This window comes from Mobula birostris, chromosome 8, assembly GCF_030028105.1.
Source record: "Mobula birostris isolate sMobBir1 chromosome 8, sMobBir1.hap1, whole genome shotgun sequence".
Classification (NCBI taxonomy): Eukaryota; Metazoa; Chordata; class Chondrichthyes; order Myliobatiformes; family Myliobatidae; genus Mobula; species Mobula birostris.
The window spans coordinates 104,625,952-104,651,951 of record NC_092377.1 but is presented as its reverse complement, the minus strand read 5'-3'; the positions used below and the strand labels follow the sequence as shown (position 1 = coordinate 104,651,951).

The following is a 26,000-nucleotide window of genomic DNA, read 5'->3' as shown; positions in this document are numbered from 1 at the left end:
AAATGCCAGCCAAATGTTTGAGATATACAACAAAATTTGCTTGTACAGAATTTTCCTGGGAGAGTAATAAATACAAAGTGGATGGAAAAACAAATTGACAGTTTTTACTTTTAGTCTCTCAAATCTGTGGAGCAATAACATTTGGATATTACATCACTAGGTCACCACACTAATTGTGTTCACAGTCACAGCTGGGTCCCTCCTTTGCCAGCTTGGAGACATGAACAGACATCTCAGAAAAGTTCTAAAGTTCAAAAGTAAACTTATTCTCAAAGAACATGTATGTCAACTTATACAACCTGAGATTCATTTGCTTCTGGACATACTGAACAAATCCATAAGGGAATAATAACCTGAATAGAATCAATGAAAGACCACACCAACTTGGGTATTCAACCAGTGGGCAGAAGACAACAAATTGTGCAAATACAAAAAGAAAGAAGTAATAATAATAAATAAATAAGCAATAAATATCAGGAACATGAGATGAGGAGTCTTTGAAAGTGAATCCATGGATTACAGGAACATTTCAATGATGGGAAAAGTGAAGTTGAATGAAGTTATCCATTCTGGTTCAAGAGCCTGATGGGTGAGGGGTAATAATTGTTTCTGAATCTGGTGGTGTGAGTCCTGAGGCTTCTGTACCTTCTTCCTGATGGCGGCGGCGAGAAGAGAGTGTATCCTGGGTGGTGGGGGTCCCTGATGATGGATGCTGCTTTCCTGCGTCAAAGTTTTATGTAAATGTGCTCAATGGTGTGGAGGGCTTTACCCATAATGGACTGGGTTGTATCCACTACTTTCTGTAGGATTTTCAGTTGCAGTGCAGTACTGTTCACATAGACTTGGACTGGAGAAGGAGTGGCAATGGAGGATCTCAGCTGTGAATGACAGCCCAATCAACAGGGTTAGGGATATATCTTCAAAGTTCGAAGTTCCAAGTACATTTATTATCAAAGTATGTATATGTCACCATATACTATAATAAGATTCAATTTCTTGCAGGCATTCGCAGTAGAACAAAGAACCAAAGAAGGCACACTGTGCAAATCAATCAATCAATCAATCAATAGATAAAGAAACAAATTCTGAGAACATGAGTTGAGAAGTCCTTGAAAGGCTGTGGAATCAGTTCAGGGTTGAGTTTATTTATGCTAGTTCGGGAGCCTGGCAGTCGCAGGGTGTAACTGTTCCTGAATCTGGTGGTGCGAACCTGGAGTTCCTGAACCTGTACCTCCTTCCTGATGGCAGGAACAAGAAGAGAGCATGACTCTCTCTTCAGCAGTGGGGGTCCTTGATGATGGATGCTGCTTTCTTGTGGCAGCACACCATGGAGATGTGCTCAGTGGTGGGGAGGACTTTTCCTGTGATGGACTGGGCTGTATCCACCAACTTTTGTAGGCTCTTGTGTTCTTGGCCGTTGGTATTTCCATACTAGCCTGTTATTCAACCTATCAGGATACTCTCCACTGTGTATTGACTGAGCGGAGAAGCAAATTGTACAGAGAATATGAAGAGTCTGCAGAGGGATATAGATAGGTTAAGTGAGTGGGCCAAGGTCTGGCAGATGGAATACAACATTTATAAGTGCGAGATCATCCACTTTGGAAGGAATAATAGAAGAGCAGATTATTATTTAAGTGGTGAAAGATTACAACATGCTATTGTGCAGAGGAACTTGGGAGTGCTTGTTCATGAATCACAAAAAGTTGGCTTGCAAGCACAACAGGTTATTAAGAAGGCAAACAGAATGTTGGTCTGCATTGCTAGAGGGATTGAATTCAAGAGCAGGGAGGTCATGCTGCAACTATACAGGGTACTGGTGAGACCACACCTGGAGTACTGTGTGCAGATCTGGTCTCCATACTTGAGGAAGGATATACTGGCTTTGGAAGCAGTGCAGAGGAGATTCACCAGGTTGATTCCAGAGATGAAGGAGTTTTGAAAGGGGTAGATAAGATAGAAGTAGGAAAGTTGTTTCCATTGGTAGGTGAGACTAGAACTAGGGGACATAGCCTCAAGATTCAGGGGAGAAAATTTAGGACGGAGATGAGGAGAAACTGTTTCTCCCAGAGAGTGGTGAATCTGTGGAATTCTCTGCCCAGGGAAGCAGTTGAGGCTTCCTCACTAAATATATTTAAGATACAGTTAGGTAGATTTTTACATAGTAGGGGAATTAAGGGTTATGGGGAAAAGGCAAGTAGGTGGAGCTGAGTTTATAGACAGATCAGCCATGATCTTATTGAATGGCAGGGCAGGCTCGATGGGCCGGATGGCCTAGTTCTGCTCCTATTTCTTATTTAAACTTTGACAAGGTTTTCGATGACATGCTGAATTGGCACAAACTTCTAAGAAAGTAGAGATGTGGTCATGCCTTCTTTGTAATGTACTTATGTGCTGCTATGATAACGTCCAGGAATTTAAAGTTACTGACCCTCTCCACCTCCATTCCCCGAATGAGGACTGGCTCATGGACCTCTGGTTTCCTCTTCATGCACTCAACAATCAGCTTTTGGTTTTGCTGATATTGAATGAAAGGTTGTTTTTGTGGCAAAAGAGCCAAATTTCCCTCCTATATGCTGATTCACCACCATCTTTGATCCGGCCAACAGCAGTGGTATCATCAGCAGAGTTAAATATGGCAGTGGAGCCGTACTTAGCCTCACAGTTATCAGTAAAAACGAGTAGGGCAGGGGAATGAGCACACGACCTTCTGGTTCACCTGTGCTGATGGTGCACAGTGAAGATGTTGTTATTGCCATCCCATACAGATGGGGTTCTGCAAGTGATGAAATCAAGGATCCAATTGCTCAGGGAGCTATCAAAGCCCAGGTCTTGAAGAATATTGATTAGTTTTGAGGTGGTGATAGTATTGAACGTCGAACTGTAGTCATTGAAGACTACCTTGATGCTTCTGAGAATCTTCACTGCCCAGATGTTCCAGGGCTGAGAGAAGAGCCAACGAAACTGCATCTGTTGTGACAGCAGGCAAACTGGAGTGGATGCAAGTCCGTCCTCAGGCAGGAATTGATATACTTCATGACCACCTTCTCAAAGCACTTCACCACTGTGCATGTAAGTGCTACTGGGTGATAGTTACTGAAGCAGGTTACCACGTTCTTCTTGGGCACTGATATGATTGAGGCCTGCTTGAAGCAGTCGGGTACCTCTGAAGTGAAAGTTTGAAGATGACATTAAACATTCCAGCCAGTTGATTCTACAGGTCTTCAGTACTCGACTGTTCATGAAAGTGCCTCCATGTTCTGTCGGTCAAAGCGAGCATAGAAGACATTAAGCTCGTTTGGAGTGGAACTTTGTTGCCACATATGTTGCTTGGTTTTATTTTGTAGGATTTGATAGAATTCAAGCCCTGCCTCCCCTGTTGAGCATCGTCTGTGATTCATGTTTGGTCTGAAATTGCCACTACACATGAGAGGTGGCTTTCTGGAGGACATACCTGGATCTCTTGTACTTTCCTGGTTTGCCATTTCTGAACGTCACTGATCTAACCCTCAACAGACTGTCATCCAGCTCTAGTTCATCCAGGTAGGAGGACAGCCAGATGATCAGATTTCTCAAAATGCAATCTAGGGATGGAAAGGTAGACGGTAGGCATTATTGAAGGTAGTACCCCATGGCATTGAGTGACTAAAAATAGCAATTAACAAAATGTATTGTTCCTTTCATTTGAGCCTTATCCATCCTCCAAGTCTAATGTTGGCCTCAGCTGTTAAATAGTGGCAGTAGATCACCTGATCAAATTACAGTTCATCGTAATTGTATTTTATTTATTGAAATATATTTTATGATAAGTCTTCAAATCTCTGTGACTCTGCTGGAGGAGTCAAAGGACCAATCTACCAGTGTGCTGGAGGCTGGAGGCCGAAGAAGATGGCCTGTCATCGGGTTAGAGTGCTGTGTATGTGCATGGGTGGATGAAAGGAAAGGGTTGCTGGTGTTGCTTTGTCATTTGGTGTGTTCTATTTAGCTGTGTTCTCTGTTGCCTTGCTGAACTTTGTGGACATGCTATGTTGGTGCCAGACTGTGTAGCGCCATTCTCAGGCTGTCCCCAGCACAACCTTGGGTTGTGTTGATAGTCTATGCAAATGGCACGGTTGCCGGAATGTTTCAACGTACAGTACCGGTGATAAATAGATGAATCTGAATCTGAATTAACGTAAGAGAAAAACATCCTGCAGGATTGTATAACCTGAGATTTAATGGAAAAACAGGGTTCACATTGCAGAGAATGGCAGCATGGACAGTTTTATAGCAATATGGCTCTTTTGTAAAGCAAGGTCAGCCTGTCCAAGCAGTGATCGTCTAGCTATCTGGGTCGGCTGATACCAAATGCATGTATGGTACTATAAAGGGAGCGGAAGACATTGGGTGTGGGGAGAGTGGGAGGAATTCTGAGAGGAGTTTGGCCTGCATGAGGAACTTTCTGTATGCACGGGAACCAGGGAGACTTATGAGGGTTACAGTCAGGAACTCCTGGTGAGAGGCTGTCAGGAAAGCCTCTGTAGATGAGTACACTCAATTGCAGAACAGTCTATGAACATGCATAATGAATGTCTTTCGCATGGGCAGATGGAAAGTACTCGACCTTCTCTCTATAAGGGCAGAGCTCGTGTGATACTCTCCAATACAACCTCGAGCACCAAACTGTGAGATGTATGCAGAAATTTAGAGCAGCAGCCTAGTATGTTCTCGAGGCAAGGATCTCCGATGGCCACAGTAGCCCAGTCTCACGTAAATTGTGTTGGTAGGGGATTGGATAGGTGTTATCACGGATCTCAGTGAGGACTGAGTACAGGAGTGAATACAGGATTGAGATAGATCAGCTGGTTGAGTGGTGTTGTAACAGCAACCTTGAACTCAACATCAATAAGACCAAGGAACTGATTGTGAGCTTCAGGAAGGGGAAGTCGAAGGAACACACTCCAGTCCTCATCAAGAGATCAACAGAAGAAAGGGTGAGCAGTTTCAAGTTCCTGGGGTGTCAACATTTCTGAAGATCTATCCTGGGCCCAACACACTGATACAATTACAAAGAAGGCACAGCAGTGGCTATGTTTTATCAGGAGTTCGAGGAGGCTTGCTATGACACCAAAGACTCTCACAAATTTCTACAGATGTACTGTGCAGAGAATTTGAACCGGTCACATCGCCATCTGGTATGGAGAGGGCAAATGCAGAGGATTGGAAAGAGCTGCAGAAAGTTGCATCTTGGGTACTAGCCTCCCAGTATTGAGAACATCTTCAAAAAGTGATGTCTCAAAAAGGTGGCATCCATCATTAAGGACCCCCATCACCCAGGAGATGCCCTCTTCTCATTGCTACCATCAAGGAAGGAGATACAGGAGCCTGAATACACACACAATGTTTCAGGGACAGCTTCTTCCCCTCCACCATCAGATCTCTGAATGGACAATAAACCATGAACACTACTTCAATTTTTTTTGTTCTCTTTCTGCACTACTTGTTTCATTTAGCTTTAAAAATACAGTTCTTAATGTAATATAAAGTGTGTTTTATTATTATGCATTACAATGTACTGCTGCCACAAAACAGCAAACATTTCATGACATAAACCTGATTCTGATTCTGACAAAGAATGCAGTTTTGGCCCTAAAACAGCACACCCTCAGGAGCAGTAATATTAGTGAAAGCTTGGCTCACTGAACCTGAGCAAAACCTGTCAGGTTGAAAACATCGGTGCAGACTGGTAGTCTCAATGGGTGCTAAGACACTCAGAACTGCGCACAAAATCATTCTCCGAGCTGTCTCGATTTTTAACAGCGCAACATCGCTTATTAAGGAGCAAGGGCCAAGGATCAACTTTATTCACTTCAGGGCTTGACATTCAACAAAAATCAACATTCAATAATTATAAGGAATTGTGTAAAAACTGAAGTTGGATGTTTCAGGACAGATATGGAATAAAATGTGCATACGTAGATAAACAGGAGCATGTATTTACAATGTCAATAAGCATTTAAAAACTCTCCAATGTAAGGCTAGGTGTGGCATTTCCGAGCACAGAGAGTGACACCAGACACAGGCAGATTAATCCCACCTGCTGTAGTTCGCCAATGTCCATGAACGGGTTTGAGCTGGGTACTAACCGTGCACGGTTGATGAAGTGCCAACATTGCGGAGTTGGCGTCAGTAGCTTGGAATGCAGTTCCAGAATGGGATGGGTCCGTGGAGTCATGAAGCTGGATACATTGTCATAAACATAGCTTGTACAAGCAGGTGAGCCATCAACCAAAGCTGGGCCAACTCTCACCCACAGTGGAATCTGAAGAGATTACCTGCTTTTCTCTGAAGGCCTGTATAGAACATAGAACATTACAGCACAGTCCAGGGCCTTTGGCCCACAATGTTGTTCCAACCTTTTAACTTACTCTAAGGTCAATCTAACCTTCCCCGTCTACACAGACCTCCATTTTTCTATCATCCATGAGCATGATATTTAAGATTTCCTTAAATATCGCTAATGTATCTGCTTCTAGCACCATCCCTGGTAACATGTTCCACACACTCACCACTCTCCGTGAAAAAAAAACCTACCTTTGACATATTATCTCTGCTTTCCTCCAATCACCTTAAAATTATGCCCCCTGGTATTAGACATTTCCATCCAAGGAAAAAGTCTCCAGCTATCTACTCTATCTATGACTCTTATCAATTTGCACACATCAATCAAGTCATTTCTTGTCCTCCTTTGCTTCAAAGAGAAAAGCCCGAGCTCAGTCAACCTATCATCATTAGATATGTTCTCTAGTGCAGGCAGCATCCTGGTAAATCTCCTCTGCACCCTCTCTAAAGCTTCCACATCCTTCCTATAATGAGGCAACCAGAACTGAACACAATATTCCAGTGTGGTCCAATCAGGGTTTTACAGAGCTGCAACATTACCTCACTGCTCTTGAACTCAATCCCTCATCTAATGAAAGACAACACACCATACATCTTCTTAAAAACCCTATCAACCTGTGCCATGACTTTGAGGAATCTATGGATGTGAACCCCAAAATCCCCCCATTCCTCCACACAGTTAAAAATCATGCATTAACCCTGCATTCTGCCTTCAAATCTGAACTTCTAAATTGAATCACTTTACACTTTTCTGGGTTGAACTGCATCTGCCACTTCTCAGCCCAGTTCTTCATCCTGCCAATGTCCCACTGCAACCTACAACCCTCCACACTATCCACAACTCTACCAACCTTCGTGTCATCTGCAAACTTACTAACCCACTCTTTCATTTCCTTATCCAAGTCATTTATAAAAATCACAAAAAGCAAACAAGGATCCCTGCGGAACACCACTGGTCACTGACCTCCAGGTAGAATACTCTTAATCTACAACTACTCCCTGCCTTCAATGGGCAAGCCAGTCCTCAATCCACAAAGCCAATTTTCCCTGGGTCTCATGCCTCTTGACTTTCCAAATGAGCCTACCATGAGGAACCTTATCCAACACCTTACTAAAATCTATATAGTAGAATCAGATGTAATATCATGGGCATTTGGTGTGAAATTTGTTGCTTTGCCATGGCAGTAGATTGCAAGACATAGTAATAAAAACTATAAGTTACAAAAAGTATGTAAAATTAGATAAGTAGTGCAAAAAGAGAGGGAAAATATTGAAGAAGTGTCCTTTGTTCGTTCAGACATCGGATGGTGGAGGGGAAGAAGCTGTTCCTGAAACACCGAGTGTCAGCTATCTCTAGAGACTTGTCTGATCCTGGCTTCCTACTAAACCTTAACTAAGCTTCATTGTTCCTTTTGACTAAATGTTCCACAGCTCTTGTCAGCTATGGTTCCTTCACCCAATCATCCTTTCTCTGCATCAATGGGACATACCTATTTAGACCCCATGCAAGTGATCCTCAAACAGCCTCTAACTTTCTCTTGAATTTCCATGAGTGCATCTGCTCTAAATTTACACTCCCACGATTCTGCCCAATAGCATCATAAATCCAATTAAGTACTTTCCCATACCATCCGCTCCCATCCTTCTCCAAGGCTATGGTAAAGGTCAGGAGTTGGTCACTGCCTCTGAAATGCTTACCCATTGTGAGATCTCACATTGACCAGGTTCATTGCTTAGTACCAGGAAAAATATTGAGGGAGTGTTCACAGGTTCATTGTCCATTCAGAATTTGGATGGCAGTTTCTGAAACATTGAATGTGTGTCTTCAGGTTCCTGAACCTCTTCCTTGACAGTAGCACTGAGAAGAGGGCATGTCCTAGGTGATGAGGGTTCTTAATGTTGGGTGCCGCAGATTCTTGAGCTCTTTATCCAGATGGTTGTTCCATGATGCTCCTCTGACACTGGTTAACAAAGACCCCAACCATCCATGCATGTAACGAGGCAGGAGATCCCACAACAAGTTTTGAAGTTTAGAATTCTTCCCTGCCCTACCCAATTACCCCTCAGTTACATGTGTGGAAAATGGCGGCAGACACGATCACTGGACTGGACTGGACTGATACCTGCAATGGGCTCTTTGGCTCATAAGGGAAGGATGAACAGGCTGGGCTTGTGTCTGTGCACGTCTCTCCCTGTTGATATGAACCCATCGGGTTTCTGGCCTGGGCTCTGCTGCAAATGTATTTTCCCCTTTTCCAAAGCTGGATTACTTAGTGATTATAGTGTCAAAGGAATACAGTATTGTATTATTTCAGAATGTATGCTATTTATAGTTTCAAATTGTAAATATTGATAGACAAGGGCTAGCTTTATTTGTCATAGGTACTGTACATACCAGAGCACCCAAGGGACGCCATGTGGTCACAGTGCGAACATACACACTCCACATGGACAACAGCCAAGGTCAGGACTGAACGTTGGTCACTAAGGCTTTGGAAGAGGTGATCTACTAGCTAAGCCAGCTCCTCCTGTCTGTTGTGTGCCAGCCGCCTGACAGAGAGAGGGTGGTGCATCGGTCGGGGGTGACCTGCTCCCTGAGTGCATCTGTGCTGTGAGGTGTGAGTGTCGGATCTTAGGCAGAACAGAGAGGTCAGGGAGCACACGAGTCTTCTCACGAGCACTGAATGACAGGGACCTTTGTTATCACTGTCTGCTTTGGTGCAACGTTCTCTGACAACGTACGAAAGCTACAGCAAACAGTCAGCTCAGCGGTAAAGGTCATTGGCTGCAGTCTACCATCACTGCAGCACTTGGATGTGTCCAGGACAAAGAAGTAGGCAGAAAAAAAAAACCATTGCTGACACAACTCACCCAGCAAACTGCCTTTTCCTAAAGCTCCCTTCTGGAAAATGCTAATTGACTACTAAAACAAAAACTTCAGACCATTTTAAAAGTTTCTTCCCCAGGCAGGTAATCTGATCAACCGTTCTAGTTGAGTGAACCCACCCCTCCCGATTTATTAGTCCTGTCAGTGCCCCCTTACTGTAAACAGTATAAACGACCTTTTAGAATGTTGTTTGCATTGTAAATACATGCTGGTATTTACATATTTATGTAAATTTGATTCCATATTTGTACTTCTAACTTTATTTTATGTAATTCTTTACTCTGTATAATTGTTGGATTGTCATCTTTGTTGCATATTGTACCAGCACACCACAGCAAATTCCTAATACACGTACAGTGAATGTATGTGGTTGATGCTTGGTTCGTGATTCTAGGTTACAGATGGAGACTGATATCAGAAAGTGTTGAAGATAGCGGGCTATGGTGTTTGTAAATGCATTTGGTTTATCAGGGCTTTAGCATGACAGTGGACAGACACACCAGTGATCTCCTCCAGCTGCTTTCCAGGAGACTCAGGAATGTAGAACCCACTCCCTCCTTTCTACATCCTCCAGTGCCTGCAGTGCACCAGCTCATGTCCTCTTCCTCGCCGCCAACTGGTTCCCAGACCAGATTCATTTCCTGCACCACTCTCAGCACCTTTGGATGCCACAGGGCACAGTCCTTTGAAGAAGTGGCAGATAGAGTCCAACCCGGATAAGTGTGAGGTGGTTCATTTTGGTAGGTTAAATATGATGGCAGAATATACCATTAATGGCAAGACTCTTGGCAGTGTGGAGTATCAGAGGGATCTTGGGGTCTAAGTCCATAGGACACTCAAAGCTGCTACACAGTTTGACTCTGTGGTTAAGAAGGCATACAGTGGATTGGCCTTCATCAATCGTGGGATTGAGTTTAAGAGCTGAGAGGTAATGCTGCAGCTATATAGGACCCTGGTCAGACCCCACTTGGAGTACTGTGCTCAGTTCTGGTTGCCTCACTACAGGAAGGACATGGAAAACATAAAAAGAGCTTTTCTCCTTAGAGTGATGGAGGATGAGAGGTGACCCGATAGCGGCGTACAAGATAATGAGAGGCATTGATTGTGTGGATAGTCAGAGGCTTTTTCCCAGGGCTGAAATGGCTAGCATGAAAGGGGATAGTTTTAAGGTGCTTGGAAGTAGGTACAGAGGAGACATCAGGGGTAAGTTTTTTATGCAGAGAGTGGTGAGTGCATCGAATGGGCTGCTGGTGATGGTGGTGGAGGCGGAAATGATAGGGTCTTTTAAGTGACTCCTGGATGGCTACATGGAGCTTAAGAAAATAGAGGGCTATGGGTAAGCCTAGGTAGTTCTAAGGTAGGGACATGTTTGGCACAGCTTTGTGGGCTGAAGGGCCTGTATTGTGCTGTAGGTTTTCTATGTTTCTGTGTTTCTAACTACAGAGGGTTTCAGCAGGAACTGAGCACTCCCATGATCTCCCCCATATGAGCTGTGTGAGGTGCCTTCTTCCCTCTTTCCTCTCACAATTGCAAACTCCCTTTGACAGTGTTGGGGACATTTTACAACATTCTGCATGGCTGTTGTATTTGAGGAGCAGACGACCATGGAAAACATATTTATAATTAGACCATTGTGATACAGCTTGGTTTATAAGCTCATTAGTAAGTTACTTGACATGCACCCCACTCTCTGTTTTGCTTCCTGTACTGCACTGATAAAATTCAGCACTGCTCAGGGATTTAAACCACAGATAGTAATTCAGGGCATGTGGTTGAATGACGTGGTATATTGTCTGGCCATTGAACTATATCCCACCAAACATCGTGGCTTTTCGGAAAAATCAAAAGGGTGCATTTTACTGATTTAAGTTGTCACTGGTGCTAGTAGTCCAATGTGTTTGTGATTTGTTACCGACTCCTTACCTCTCTCCGTTTGAAAAGTAGCCTCAGGGTAATTGTATTAATTCATTTCTGAGCAGGAGAAAGGAGTCAGCAAATCCGTGTGATATTCAGATAAAGAGGAAAACACTGCTCAACGGTATATACCCACCCCACCCCACCCGAAACATCAGGGTCCAAAGGCGGCATTAATACACTTCAGTGCAATGTAAAATTCTCAGTGTAGCCCAGGGGAAACTTTGGGTGGAATTAATTTGCTCTCACCCTATCAAAGATATTCCCTGTGATTTACCCATCCTTCTCCCACCCCTCCACTCTTTTCTTTCTTTTAACCAGTTCTGACAAAGGGCCTCAGACATGAAAAGTTCATTCTAAATCCCTCTCCACAGATGCTGCCAGACCTGCTGAGACAGACAGCAGCATTTTCTGTTATTTCAGCATTCTAGCACCTGTAGTGTTTTTGAACTTTCAAGGGAGGAGATCAATCATTGGCAATGAGGAGTGCAGGCTAGGAGCAAGACCAGGCATATATAGTACTCTCCTTGTGAAGCTGCGACAGAGGCCTGTAGGCAATGCTCAACACGAAATAGATGGAGCAAAGCAATTTCACGCACAATGGATCAAAACAGAAGCACAAGAGATTCTGCAGATGCTAGAAATCCAGAGCAACACACACAAAACGCTGGAGGATCTCAGCAGGTCAGGCAGCATTTATGGAGGGGAATAGACAGTTGACGATTCAGGCCGAGACCCTTCTTCCAGACCGTGGCAATCAGGTTCTGATGAAGGTTCTTAGCCTGAAATGTCGACTGTTTATTCCTCTCCATAGTTGCTTCTTAAGTTCTTTCGGCATTCTGTGTGTGTTACAATGGATCAAACCAAGTCTATGCAGCCCTGTCATAGTTATTTGTGAATGATAGTGGGTCAGTTTAAACAGCTAATGGGATGAACATCCCCTTCCTCAGTGACGGCAGGGCCTAGTGTAGGTGCGTGGGAGAGACAAGGCTGTGGTAATCTCAGTGATGCTCAGATAGAGGTACTGAGTGGATGCTCCATCCCAGTTCCCTCCTGAGATCGCCACCAGAGCAGAAATCAGCCTTCAACTAATTGAATTCACTCTACATGTTACCAAGGAGTTGCCTGGAGCAGAAGCTACTGTCACAACACACACCCAACCGTGCTACCTTCTGGGGTTTAGACGCTCTAACTCACCAGAGTATGGTTAACTGACACAGCCCCTTTAAAAATTCAGGCCCGCCCTGCTAATCGGATGCCATGCTTTGGCGCCAGGATTTTAATATTTTAAGAGCTCCTGAACTGAGGTTCAGTGCCCAATCGTCAGCTCAGATTTTGGTTCTTGTCCTGCGTCTAGTTAGAACCCTGTCTTCGTTTCAGTCTCGTATGGTGCCTCGATTCAAGTCTCGGATACTTTAGCAGTTGGGTCTGAAGCATCCTCATCTAGGCCTCTCATCACAGCTACAGGACCAGATAATATGCCAGCTGTGCTCCAGAACTGGCTAAGTCTCTAAGCCGAGCTGAGCAAGGGCGTATATTGAACAAGATGAAAAATTGCCCAGAGGTTACCATCCACAAAGTGTAGGACCAATCTAGTCTGGATAATTGCTGCCCGGTCACACGTAGACCGAAGAGCTGAGCTCCAGATTCATATTCAGATATAGATTTACACTGCCTCATTGGTGTTAACAACCAACACAACCTATAGATTGTGTGTGTGTGTGTGTGTGTGTGGGGGGGGGAGGTGCTGCCCACAAGTACCACCACACATTCCAATGCCAACATACCATGCCCACAATGTTCGGCAGAACAACACAGAACACAAGTAGCAACAAAATAACAACAGCACAAGAAGCCCTTTTCCTCTCTCCACCCATCCACCATCCATACACACGGACAGTCCTCTAGCTCCAGTCTCCAGTCGGCAGACCTTCACCATCTGACCCCCAGACTTCCGGTCGGCCTTCAGGCTTCAATCTTTGGTATTGACCTCCTCCCCCCATCCCCGGACTGGCTGATGACAGGACAATGAACTCCGGACGGGCTGACTCACCGGCCCTCGTGCCATCTCCTGCCTCCTGTTCACACAGAGGTGAGATGGGAGTGACTGCTCTTGGATTATTCCAGTCCCAGAACCTCACTGCAGGAGTTCTTCTGAGCAGTATCCTAGATGCAGCTACGGACAAAATGCTGGAGGAGATCAGCAGGTCAGGCAGCGAGGGGTTATAGCTATGCCCTGTGCAGACGGTCGGCATGACTCGACAGTTGATGCTTCGGGCTGAGACCTTTAATCAGGACTGGGAAGAGTGAGGGGAGTTAGCCTGTATTAAAAAGGAGGTGGAAAAGGTAGAGCAAGAGCTGACAGGAAATAGGGGATCCAGGTGAGGGGGAGAGTGTGAATGATGTGAGGTGATGGGAGGGGGAGGTTGGAAGTGACACAGGGAGGGCTGATGGAGATGGAATCTGATCGAAGAGGACAGTGGACCATAGAGTAAAGGGAAGGAGATGAAGTGGGTAACGGGGTGGGGGTGCAGGAATGTGTGGGTGAAGGACAGACTGAGAGGATGTGGTGTGGGAAGAGAAAGGTTGATTCAGGGAATAAAAATGGGGGACGGAGGGGAGTGGCTACCGGACATTAGAGAGATGGATGTTCATGCCATCCCTATGGAGACTATAAAAGCGAACTATGAGGTGCTCTGCTCTAACCTGTGTCTAGCCTCATTTTGGCAGAGAGGTAGACATGTTAATTGGGAAATGGGAAGTGAAATTAATATACAGTAGCTGGCCAAGGGACGGGTTTGACTATTATGCCAGATGAAGTGAAGGTCCCTGCCTCCACGTCCCGCCTCACCAATATAGAGCAGCAGGAGCACCAGGTGTAATACGGGACCCCAGAAGATGCACATGTGAAGTGTCGCCTCACCTGGAAGGACTGGTGAGAGCTTGGATGGTGTTGAGCGAGAAAGTGCAGGGATGGGCATAGCACTTAGCACAGGAGGGATAAACTGACCAGGGAGACATGGAGAGGAAGCAGCTGTTTAATCAACGACCTTCCTTCCACTAAATGCTTGCTGATGATTGGAGCAAGACATGGGGCATGGGCTGGTACGTGTCAGGCAACATTTGTGCTACAACAATAGCCCTATCCAACAGCAGCCAATCCAGCCATTGACCTTTGGCATTCAGTGGAATTACTATGAACCCCACCGTCGATATCGTTTGGGGTCATTAGTGTCGGACACTCAGGTGCACCAGCCACATTAATACTGTGGCTGCTAGGAGCAGACCTGAGATCAGGGGCAGGGAGGTGGGGGCGGTGGAGTGGGGTGCAGTGAGTGACTCACCTCCTGACATCCCAAATCATTCCCGCCATCTGCAAGGCTCATGATGGGATCCCTTCCACTTGCCTGGATGAGGGCAGCTCCAACGACTCCGAGGAAACTTGGCGCCATCCAGGACAAATTGGCCTGCTCGACTGGCAGACGATCCATCGCCCTCGGCACTCACTCCCTCACCCTTGGCATCCTACAACTGAAATGTCTACCCTTCACAAAATACGCTGCAGTCGGGCACCCAGGTCTCTCCCAGTTCACAAGGTCGTGGCCAGCAGGAGCAGAGTGATACAGTAGCTCATCACCACCCTCCCACGGACATAGGGATACACAATAAATGATGGCCTCGTTATTGATGCCCAGATCCCACCAAATAAATTGCAAACACATTTGTCACCAACTATGAAAGTTTGAATGCAAGTCCCCTGGAATTGATTATCTGTGGTCTTGTCCGGCTGTGATACCCTTAGCACCCCTCCATGCACCTTCACTGCAGGTCACTTATGCCCCTGTCAATGCCGCACTTACATTGCCCTCTACCGCTGCAAAGGACTGGCATCTGATCCCGTGGTGCAAGAGAGGTTAGACAGCCTAGCAGGGCTGTGTTATTTACGGGATAGCCAGATCCTCTCAGGTGCTCTTCACCTGGAAACAGAGGAGCATAAAGGTACACCCTGTTCAAGGACGTGTGATGAGATAGAAGTGAGATGTGAAGAAACTGATGTCCCACAGATATGCTGCGAGTCCTCTGTGATCTGTGCAAAGCTCAGTGTGAGGAGAACATCAGCTGACTGCTGTTGACGTCGTTTTCCCTCAGCAAGCGTCTCAGCAGATACACCCAGTGGCCACTTTATTGGGTACGACTGCACACCTGCATGTTAATGCCAACATCTAGTCCGCCAGTCTGCCAATGGTCAAAGGGTTCAGCTGTATTTCAGACCAAACATCAGAATGGGGAAGAAATATGATCTAAGTGACTTTGATTGTGGAATGATTGTTGGACCCAGATGGAGTGGTTTAAATGTCTCAGAAACTGCTGATCTCTTGGAATTTTCATGCACAGCAGTCTCTCGTGTTTACAAAGAATGATGCAAAAAAAAAGAGAGCAGTTCTGTGACTGATGCCTTGTTAATGAGAGCGGTCAGAGGAGAGTGTCCAGACTGGTTCAAGCTGATGGGAAGGCGACAGTAACTGAAATAACCACGTGTTACAATAGTGGTGTGCAGAAGAGCGTCTCTGAATGCACAACATGTCAAACATTGAAGAAAGTGGGTTACAGCAGCAGAAGGCCATGAACAGATGCTTACTAGTCACTTGGTGTTACAAGTGGTATCTAATAAAATGGCCGCTGAGGATAGATCAGAAAAATGAAACAGAGGGGCTACAGAAGTAGAAGGCCACAAACACGCACTCAGTGGCCACGTTATTGTATATTATAGGAGGTCTTAGTGACGTGTCTGTCCTTGATGAGTAGCTGGGTGAATGACTATGCAAGATATGGAATGGGGACTGAGACATGGGGTAGTGGTCAATTAGTGAGGAGTAGTGTGGGGCAAAGGAATGTTGTGTCAAATTCCTGACTGATTGAGATGACTGATAATAGATTTATGAGATATATTGTGGCTTATTAAATGATTGATACATTTGTTGAGAAATGTTTGGTGGAGATACCTTTACTGACACTGGCCATATGGGTAAGGTCATTGGGATCCTTGTGGCATGAATATGTTACAGTAAAGATTACGGTGTAAGGTTATTGCTCTGTGAGCCAGTGCAGTGGTCTGTAATGGCCCCCGGTTATTGGGGAATATGGTAGCTGTTGTTTGGCATTCTTTGGCCGAGAGGTTATAAGCCTCCTCTGTTCCGATTTTAGGAGTGCAGGATTGGGCTTGCTGTTGTTTCAGATTCAGCTGTTTGGCTGATGGTTAAACCTGGGCATGAAGAAATGCCCGGTGGCTCAGCTAGGACCCAGGAACCTTTCCTTCAGCTAGTACCAGGGGCAAAAGAAGCTGCTGGTATTTCCAACGTCCCTGCGGGCTGGAAACCAAGTCTAGGGTACAAGCTCAGTCAATAGTGACCAGAGAGGATGGGTAGCTCCAGCCGGACCACAACATTCCTTAGCGACACACACAAAATACTGGAGGAACTCAGCAGGTCAGGCAACACCTCTGGAGAGGAATAAAGACTCAAAATTTTGGGCTGAAACCCTTCATCAGGACTGAGAAGGAAGTGGGAAGAAGCCAAGATAAGTGGGGGGGGGGGGGAGGAGAAGGAGTCTGATGTTCTATAACTTTCCTTTTCTGTGCTGCAGCTGGACATGCTGGTGGAAAAACACAGAGAGACCTATCGCCGCATGTTGGAACAGCTGCTTTTAGCGGAAAAGTGTCACAGGCAAACAGTGTACGAGCTGGAAAACGAGAAGCACAAGCATACAGATTACATGAACAAGAGCGACGATTTCACCAACCTCCTTGAGCAGGATCGCGAGAGGTAAGAGCAAAGACAAGTGCAGTGCCTCATCGCATTCAGAAACTGTGCGATACAATTCACTTGCCTGAATGCAGTACTTTCTCACACAGAAAGGGTCTTAAGACCATAAGACATAGGAGCAGAATTAGGCCATTTGCCCCATTATGTCTGCTCTGCCATTTAATCATGGCTGATCCTTTTTTCCCCTCCTCAACCCCAGTTCCCAGCCTTCTGCCTGTAACCTTTGATGCCATGTCCAATCAAGAACCTATCAATCTCTGCTGTAAATGACCTGGTCTGCACATCTGCCTGTGGTAACCAAGTCCACATAATTCACCACCCTCTGGGTAAAGAAATTTCTCCGCATCTCTGTTTTTAAATGGATGCCCCTCTATCCTGAGGCTGTGCTCTCTAGTCCTAGACTCCCCCACCATGGGAAACATCCTTTCCTCATCTTCTCTGTCTAGGCCTTTTAAAATTCGAAAAGGGTCAATGAGATCCCCCCTCATCCTTCTAATTTCCAGCAAGTACAGACCCAGAGCTATCAAACGTTCCTCATATGATAACTCTTTCATTCCTGGAATTCCTGGAATCATCCTGTGAACCTCCTCTGGACCCTCTCCAATTGTATTATGCTTTATGATAACTACAGACCATAAAACCATGAGACCTTGGAGCAGGTTGAGCCATTCAGCCCATTGAGTCTATTCTGTCGTTCTATCATGATTGATTTATTTTCTCTGTCAACCCCATTCTCCTGCCTTCCACTTATAAGTTTTGACACCCTTACTAATCAAGAACCTATCAACCTCTGCTTTAAATACACCCAATGACTTGGCCTCCCCAGCTGTCCATGGAAATTAATTCCACAGGTTCACCCCCCTCTGGCTAAAGAAAATCCTCCTCATCTCTGTTCTAAAGGGAGGCCCTTCTATTCTGAGGCTGTGCCCTCTGGTCCAAGACTCCCCCACTATTAGAAACATCATCTTCACATCCACTCTATGTAAACCTTTAAATATTTGATAGGCTTCAATGACATCACCCCTCATTCTTCTAAAGTGGCATATTTAATTATTGCTTCAGATAAATTCTACAGTGGGACAGTCCACTTGTGCATTCTCAATCTCCTCTTAATATATGAGGGCTTCCTGACAGAACTTTCAAAAGATGGAAGTCATTTAACTTTTGCAGATCTCCTGTGAGTTTGACTTTCCTGTCAAGATGTTAATTTACTATACTGACACAGGCAACCACTGACATGTGGATACATCTCACTCGGTGAAAGGGATGGTTAGTGTGTTGGGGTGGCATTGACAATTCAAAATTATTTCCATTTCCACTTTAAAGACAGCCAGAGAAGGGAGAGTTTGAATTCATAATAATAATGATAGCAGAAAACCAATCAAAGCCAACATATGGAAAATAGACAAGTGCTGTGAAGCATCTTTATCCAACACAAATGTAGCGGTGAGTGGAGAGTACTTATTGCAGTGGTACATGAATTAGAATTAATTTGTTCAATTGTCTTTGTTTTCAATATGTTTCAAGCTGTCCAAAAGAACTCATACATGTGATGCTGAAGCACGGTGGCAGTTGCATGGTTGGCACATGTGAATGGGCAACCTGCGACATACAGTAGGAGAATGGAGAAGTCAGTGTGCTGGAGCTGGCTTCCTCTCACTTTTCCCAGCTGGAACCCAGTTCTGTAACTGACCCACACAGTCCATGTTCAGGTATCGTGCTGGGACAACTTTAGAAATATCCTCACTCAGTCAACTGAGGTGCAGCATCCGGACCTTGTCACATTAAACCTATGGGCATCAGTGATAAGCATCCATGACATGCCCACTTAACATTCAAAGAACAAAGTTCAAAGCAAATTTATCATCATGGCATTGATCGTGTGGATAGTCAGAGGCTTTTTCCCAGGGCTGAAATGGTTAGCACGAGAGGGCACAGTTTTAAGGTGCTTGGAAGTAGGTACAGAGGAGATGTCAGGGATAAGTTTTTTATGCAGAGAGTGGTGAGTGCGTGGAATGGGCTGCCAGCGGCGGTGGTGGTGGCGGAAACGATAGGGTCTTTTAAGAGACTCCTGGGTGGATACATGGAGCTTAGAAAGATAGAGGGCTATGGGTAAGCCTAGGTAGTTCTAAGGTAAGGACATGTTTGGCACAGCTTTGTGGGCAGAAGGGCCTGTATTGTGCTTTAGGTTTTCTATGTTTCTATGTATGTTTGATGGTTGTCCGTCATATCCCATGATGACAGGAAACCTGTGTAGGAGAGTTTTTAAAGTGGAAAAGCCATTGTGCTGGGGCAGTTCCAGTCTCTTGACCTCAGAAGTCCGAGTCCAGTGGTATGAACAAGCATCACAAACTGGGGTCTTCGTTGGTTGCAGTGGAGGACCATGATATCTTCTGTGCCTTGTCATGCCCTTTGCTTTCTGCAGAGCGTTGCAGAACCTCCTTCCTGGCTGTTGGGTTTGGCGGAGCTGACTTCAGCAAAGTGTATATATGTCACCATTTACTTCTCTGTAATTCGTTTTCGTGCAGGCATTTACAAGGGAACGTACCATCTTAGATCTTGTCCTGTGCAACAAGACAGGTAAAATTAGTGATCTTGTAGTTGGAGATTCTCTTGGAAAGAGTGATCACAACATGATTGAGTTTGTCATACGAATGGACGGTGCAATAGTTCAATCTAAAACCAGTGTATTATGCCTAAACAATAGAGACTACAATGGGATGAGGGAGGAGTTGGATAGGGTAGACTGGGAACACAGGCTATATGGTGGGACAGTTGAGGTACAGTGGAAGACTTTCAAAGAGATTTTTCAGGGTGATCAACAAAAGTATATTCCAGTTAAAAGCAAGGACAGTAAGGGTGGGGAGAGCCAGTCTTGGATAACTGAGGAAATAAAAGAAGGCATCAAACTAAAAGCTCGTGCATACAAAGTTGCCAAGAGTAGTGGGAAACTGGAAGATTGGGAAAACTTTAAAAAGCAACAAAAAACCACTAAGTGAGCAATAAAGAAAGGGAAGCTAGATTATGAAAATAAACCAGCACACAATATAAAAACCAATAGTAAAAGTTTTTATAACTATATAAATCAGAAAAGAGTGGCTAAAGTGAACATAGGATCCTTGGAGTTAGAGAAGGGGGAATTGATATTAGGTAATGAGGAAATGGCAGAAGCTTTGAATGTCTGTTTTGTGTCTGTCTTCACAGTGGAGGGCATGTCTAACATGCCAAAGAGAGATGTTATGGATGCAATCAGAGGTGAGGACCTCGATACAATAGCTATCACTAAAGAGGAAGTTACCACTGAGCAACTTGTGGGCCTGAAGATAGATAGGTCCCCTGGTTCTGATGGAATGCATCCCAGGGTATTGAAAGAAATGGCAGAAGTTACAGTAGAGGCTTTGGTGGTAATTTGCCAAAACTCTCTGGATTCTGGGTAGGTCGTGGCAGATTGGAAGATGGTGAATGTCATGCCACTGTTCAAAAAAGATGTAAGCAAAAGGCAGGTAACTATAGGCCAGTTAGTTTAACATCTGTAGTTGGGAAAATGCTTGAAGCTATCATTAAAGAAGAAATATCAAGACATCTGGAAAGAAATGAATCCATCAGGCAGACACAGCATGGAATCAGCAAAGGTAGGTCCTGTTTGACAAACTTAGTAGAGCTCTTTGAGGATATAATGAGAACAGTGGATAGAGGGAAACAGATGGATGTTGTTTACTTGGATTTCCAGAAGGAAATCGATAAGGTGCCACATAAAAGACTTATCCATCAGATAAGGATGCATAGAGTTGGGGATGTTGTGTTAGCATGGGTAGAGAGTTGGATAACCAATAGAAAGCAGAGAGCTGGGATACATGGGCGTAACTCTGGTTGGGAATCAGTGGTGAGTGGTGTGTCGCAGGGGTCGGTGCTGTGCCTGCAACTTTTCACGATATATATTAACAATCTAGAAGAGGGAACTGAGTGTAGTGTATCTAAGTTGGCTGATAATACCAAATTGAGTGGAAAAGCAAATTGTGCAGAAGATGCAGAGAGTCTGCAGAGAGATATAGATAGGCTAAGTGAGCAGGTAAGGGTCTGGCAGTCGAAGTACAATGTTGGCAAATGCAAGGTCATCCAATTTGGAAAGAAAAATGGAAGAACAAATTAGTATTTAAATGGTAAAAAATTGCAGCATGCTGCTGTGCAGAGGGACTTGGGAGTGCTTGTGAATGAATGGCAAAAGGCTGGTTTGCAGGTGCAGCCGGCTATCAAGGTGGCAAATGGAATGTTGGTCTTCATTGCGAGAGGGATTGAATTTAAGAGCAGTGAGGTTATTCTGCAACTGTACAGGGTACTGGTGAGGCTGCACCTGGAGTACTGTGAGCAGTTCTGGTCTCCTTACTTGAGGAAGGAAATACTGGCTTTGGAGGCAGTGCAGAGGAGGTTCACCAGGTTGATCCCAGAGATGAGGGGTTTAGAATGTAAGGAGAGATTGTTCGCCTGGGACTGTACTCGCTGGAATTCAGAAGAATGAGAAGAGATCTTATAGAAACATATAAAATTATGCAAGGAATATATAAGATAGAGGCAGGAAAGTTGTTTCCACTGGTAGGTGAGACTAGAACCAGGGGACATAGCCTCAAGATTCGGGGGATAGATTTAGGACGGAGATGAGGAGGAACTGCTTTTCCCAGAGAGTGCTGAATCTGTGGAATTCTCTGCCCAATGAAGCAGTGGAGGCTACCTCAGTAAATATGTTTAAGACAAGATTGGATAGATTTTTGCATAGTAGGGGAATTAAGGGTTGTGGGGAAAAGGCAGGTAGCTGGAGATGAGTCCATAGTCAGATCAGCCAGGATCTTATTGAATGGAGGAGAAGGTTCAATTAAAAAAAACACTACATACAAACAAAGACTGACAAATAGCTAATCTCCATACGAAAAGAACCTGTGTATATACTACTACTAATAATAAATATTGAGAATCAATAAGTAATAAATAGCATTGAGAATAGTAAGGGATAAATAATTTTAACATCCCATAGACTGAGAGCTGAATCAGGATGACTTCCATGCCTGATTGTCTGATCGTGATTCCAGGTGGTGGTATTCCATAATATGCGACTTGTGATTGATGCTGTTGTACCACAATGGTGACATTTAACAGATTAAATCTCTGTCAGTGCACACATACACGAGATTCTGATTGAGACTCATGTCAGTATTGAAAAATGATCTGGTGTTTTCCCAGTGTATATGATGAATAAACTCCTCTCTGGCTTCCAGCTGGTACAAGTACCAATTATAACCAACGTTTTGATGACAAGCTCTGCCATCTTCTTCTGGGGTGATGCCTGGGCACATCTAGTCCAGTGGTATTTACTGTATATCTCCATAGTCCATCCCTGCTGATGGGTTGGTCCTCATCCAATCCAGCTTCTGCTCTTCTGCATTGTTTACAAATGAGTTCCAGTTCTTACTTAGAGCAAGACCTTCGGCTTTGTTAAAATTCTTTTCCTCTAGTTTTATTTTAATGGCTTCCTTTACCAGGTGGCCCCAAGTTTTGTGCCGTTGAAGTCAATCCTATGGCCATTGAGATTGCAATGTTCTGCTGCCGCCAATTTCTACAGGTAACCCAAACAGATACATGTCCTGTGATCCTCGATGCAGGTTTCCACTGTGCGTTCCGTCTGGCCAATACGTGCTGCTCCGCTCCATATTCACAGGGAATCCTGTAAACATCAGCCGACCTGAGTCCCAGGTTGTCTTTGACCCGCATAAACTGTGATTTGAGCTTCTTTATGGGTCTGTGGATGGTATTAATCAGCTATTTCTTCAAGATCCTGGTGATCCTTCCAGAAACCATGAAAATATAGGAGGGACAGGTGGAAGCAACCAGTTCCTCCTCATTATTAAGTTTCCTGGCTTTTCGTTCAGACCTTTTAAGGGTCCGGTAGATTTCCTTCACCTGGTGGTCATTCTGCAAGAACGTCATGCATAATCATCTTATTTCCTCAGGGAAACTCTCCAGGTCGGAAATAATTTTCACATGGTTAGAAAGGATTATTTTACATTGGTAGGTGGGATGGTGGCTGTTATTGTTAAGATATAAGTCCTTGTAAATAGGTTTCTGAAATATGCTATGTCTGAGGCTACCATCCAGTTTTCGTCATATTGGAATGTCCAGGAAGGGGAGGCTACCATTCTTCCTCATCTTCATCTTAAACTGAATGTTTGGATCTTTGGTGTTTATATGGTCATGGAACTGTTGGAGTGCCTAGAGTCCATGAAGCCACGAAGGTCTCGCTCTAAGTGACAACTGGAATTCGATTGTAAACAGGGTGGATGAGACTAACCAATCAGGAGGGATGGACTATGGGGTATAAATACCATCTGACTAGACATACCCAGGCACTGTCCCTGATGAAGATGGCAGAGTTTGTCATCGAAGTGTTGGTTATAATCGATACCTGCACCCAGCTGCAGGCCCAAGAAGAGCTTATTCATCTTGTCAGTATGATTAGACTGACGCATTGTAGAAATGAATGAAAGTACATGCAGTTAGCTCTATGTGCCATATAGCACTTAACATGTAAATTCCTTCTGGCGTTCGCAATTCTTTTGTGGTTTCTGTAAAAACTTACTCATAAATCTTCAACGCTACACTTTATGGAGCAAGGGAACTGTTCACACTCACTTATTCTGTTTGCATTCTTTGCATTATAACCAAATAAAAATATCCTGAACGGACAAGAGTTAAGAAGATGTGCACTGTGGAAATGCACAGTATATGGTATGTGTTGTATACCTTTAAAGAGAACGTCTGTTTGGAGGTTACCTTCTGGTGATTTGAAGCATGATTGTGTCACATTCTGTCAAACATTATGATGTCTTCTTATATTGAGACACCAGGACCTGTGGCCAATGCATTTTGAGCTATGGGCAGATACTCTTCCCTCAGGAATGCACAAGCAATGCATGATTGCACATTCCTTTCTGCTGTTGTCATTTTGGCTACTCTCCTGATGGTGTAATGTTAGGACCAGGTCATTTATGACAGGAAACACTGATCTGTAACCAATTAAAGAAAGCTGCCCCTGCCCTCTCTCGTCACACCTTTCAAATCATTAATCATCATGTTTTTTTCAAGAAGAAGTTTATTCTGTAGGTTTTTCTGAATAACGAGTTACATTTTTTCTCTCTGTTTGAGTTAATGCTATGTGATGCTTGGCACATGGTGGCAGAAGAAAATGAATGGGTCATGATTTGTTGATAAAATAATGGTTCCCTTTGTAATTTTTAAATGATTCGACAACCCACACCTTACACTGTTTGACCCACTCCAAACTAACCAATAAGCTTCAAGATCTGGGTCTCAATATCCGCTTCTGCAAGTAGATCCTGGATTTCCTCACTTGACAACCCTAGTCAGTTCAGATTGTGAAAAACATCTCCTCCACAATCTCCATTAGCACAGGTGCACCAGAGGGCTACTCGCTTTACACAGATAACTTAGTGGTTAAGTACAGCTCCAATACCATATTTAGGTTTGCTGATGACACCACTGTTCTGGACTGTATCAAAGATGGTAATGGATAGAAGAGATTGAACATTTGGCTGAGTGATGTCATAACAACAACCTCTCACTCAATGTCAGCAAGAGCTAATTGTAGACTTCAGGAGAGGGAAATCTGAGGTCCATGAGCCGGTCCTTATTGGAGGATTGGAGGTGGAGATGGTCAGTAACTTTAAATTCCTAGGTGTCACAGTCTCAGAGGACCTGTCCTGGACCCATCACATGAATGTAATTGCAAAGAAAGCACGTCAGCACTCTACATCCTTCGAAGGCTGTGGAGATTCAGCATGACATCAAAAACCTTGGCAGGCTTCTATAAATATGTGATGGAAAGTGTGCTGACTGGCTGCATTACAGCCTGATATGGGACCACCAATGCCTTTGAACAGAAAATTCTACAAAAGGTAGTGGATTCGGCCCAGTACATAATGAGCAAAGCCATTCCAACCATCGAGTATATCTACACGAAACACTATCGTAGGAAAGCAGCATCCAACATCAAAGGTCCTCACCAGCCAGGCCACGCTCTTTTCCTGCTGCTGCCATCAGATAGAAGGTACAGGAGCCTCAGGACTCGCACCACCATGTTCAAGAACAGTTACTACCCCTCAGCCATCAGGCTCTTGAACAAAAGAGGATAATTACACTCATCTATTGAGATGTTCCCACAACCAGCAATTTCACTTTAAGGACTCTTTATCATGGTATTTCATGCTCTCGTTATTTATTTATAGTTACATTTGCATAGTTCTTTGTTCATTGATCCTGTTTACAATTACTGCTCTATAGAATTGCTGAGCATGCCCACAGGAAAAAGCACCTCAGGGTTGTATGTGGTGACATGCATGTACCCTGATAATAGTTTTTGCTTTGAACTTGAACCTTGAAATGAGTCATTGATTGCAAGGTTCTGCAGGCCAGCCTGCAAGTGTCAACATGCTTCCAATGCCTGCATAGCATGCTCACAACTCAGTAAATCTAACCACACATCTTTCTTGGAATGTGGGAGGAAACCAGAGCACCTGGAGGAAACCCGCCTGGTTATGGGGTGAACGTAGCAAAATCCTTACAGACAGCAGCAGGAATCGAACCCCCATCGGTGATCACTGGTGCTACCATGAGAGGCAGCTGCCGTTAAACTCATATCTCTGCTTCAAATGCTGGAAATGATTGACAGGTCAAGTGTTGTCAGTGCAGAAGAACAGATGTAATGTTTCATCAGAGCAATTGCTATAACTTTCAGTGATTTTTAGCACTGATAAAACTAAAAAGATAAGTAAATGCAAACATGGCATTTTGAAAGTTATTCTGAAAGATGCAAAACCTGCAGGAATGAAATTTGTGAATTGCCATGTCCCGGGAAGTTGATTGACAGTCTGTTACAACTGAGGAAGCAGGGTAGCATGGCAGTCACCATAACACAAACTGCTAGGCCATGC

General features: G+C 44.4%; 1 protein-coding gene across 3 annotated transcripts in view; it reads left to right on the top strand.

Moving 5' to 3' along the window:
* LOC140201569 (filamin-A-interacting protein 1-like) overlaps window positions 1–26,000 on the top strand; it is a 359,890-nt gene that overhangs the window by 218,187 nt on the left and 115,703 nt on the right. For all 3 annotated transcript variants that reach the window (XM_072265860.1, XM_072265859.1, XM_072265861.1), the window contains exon 4: window positions 16,826–17,004. In XM_072265860.1, coding sequence (XP_072121961.1) covers window positions 16,826–17,004 — 179 coding nt within the window. The remainder of the gene's footprint in view (window positions 1–16,825; window positions 17,005–26,000) is intronic.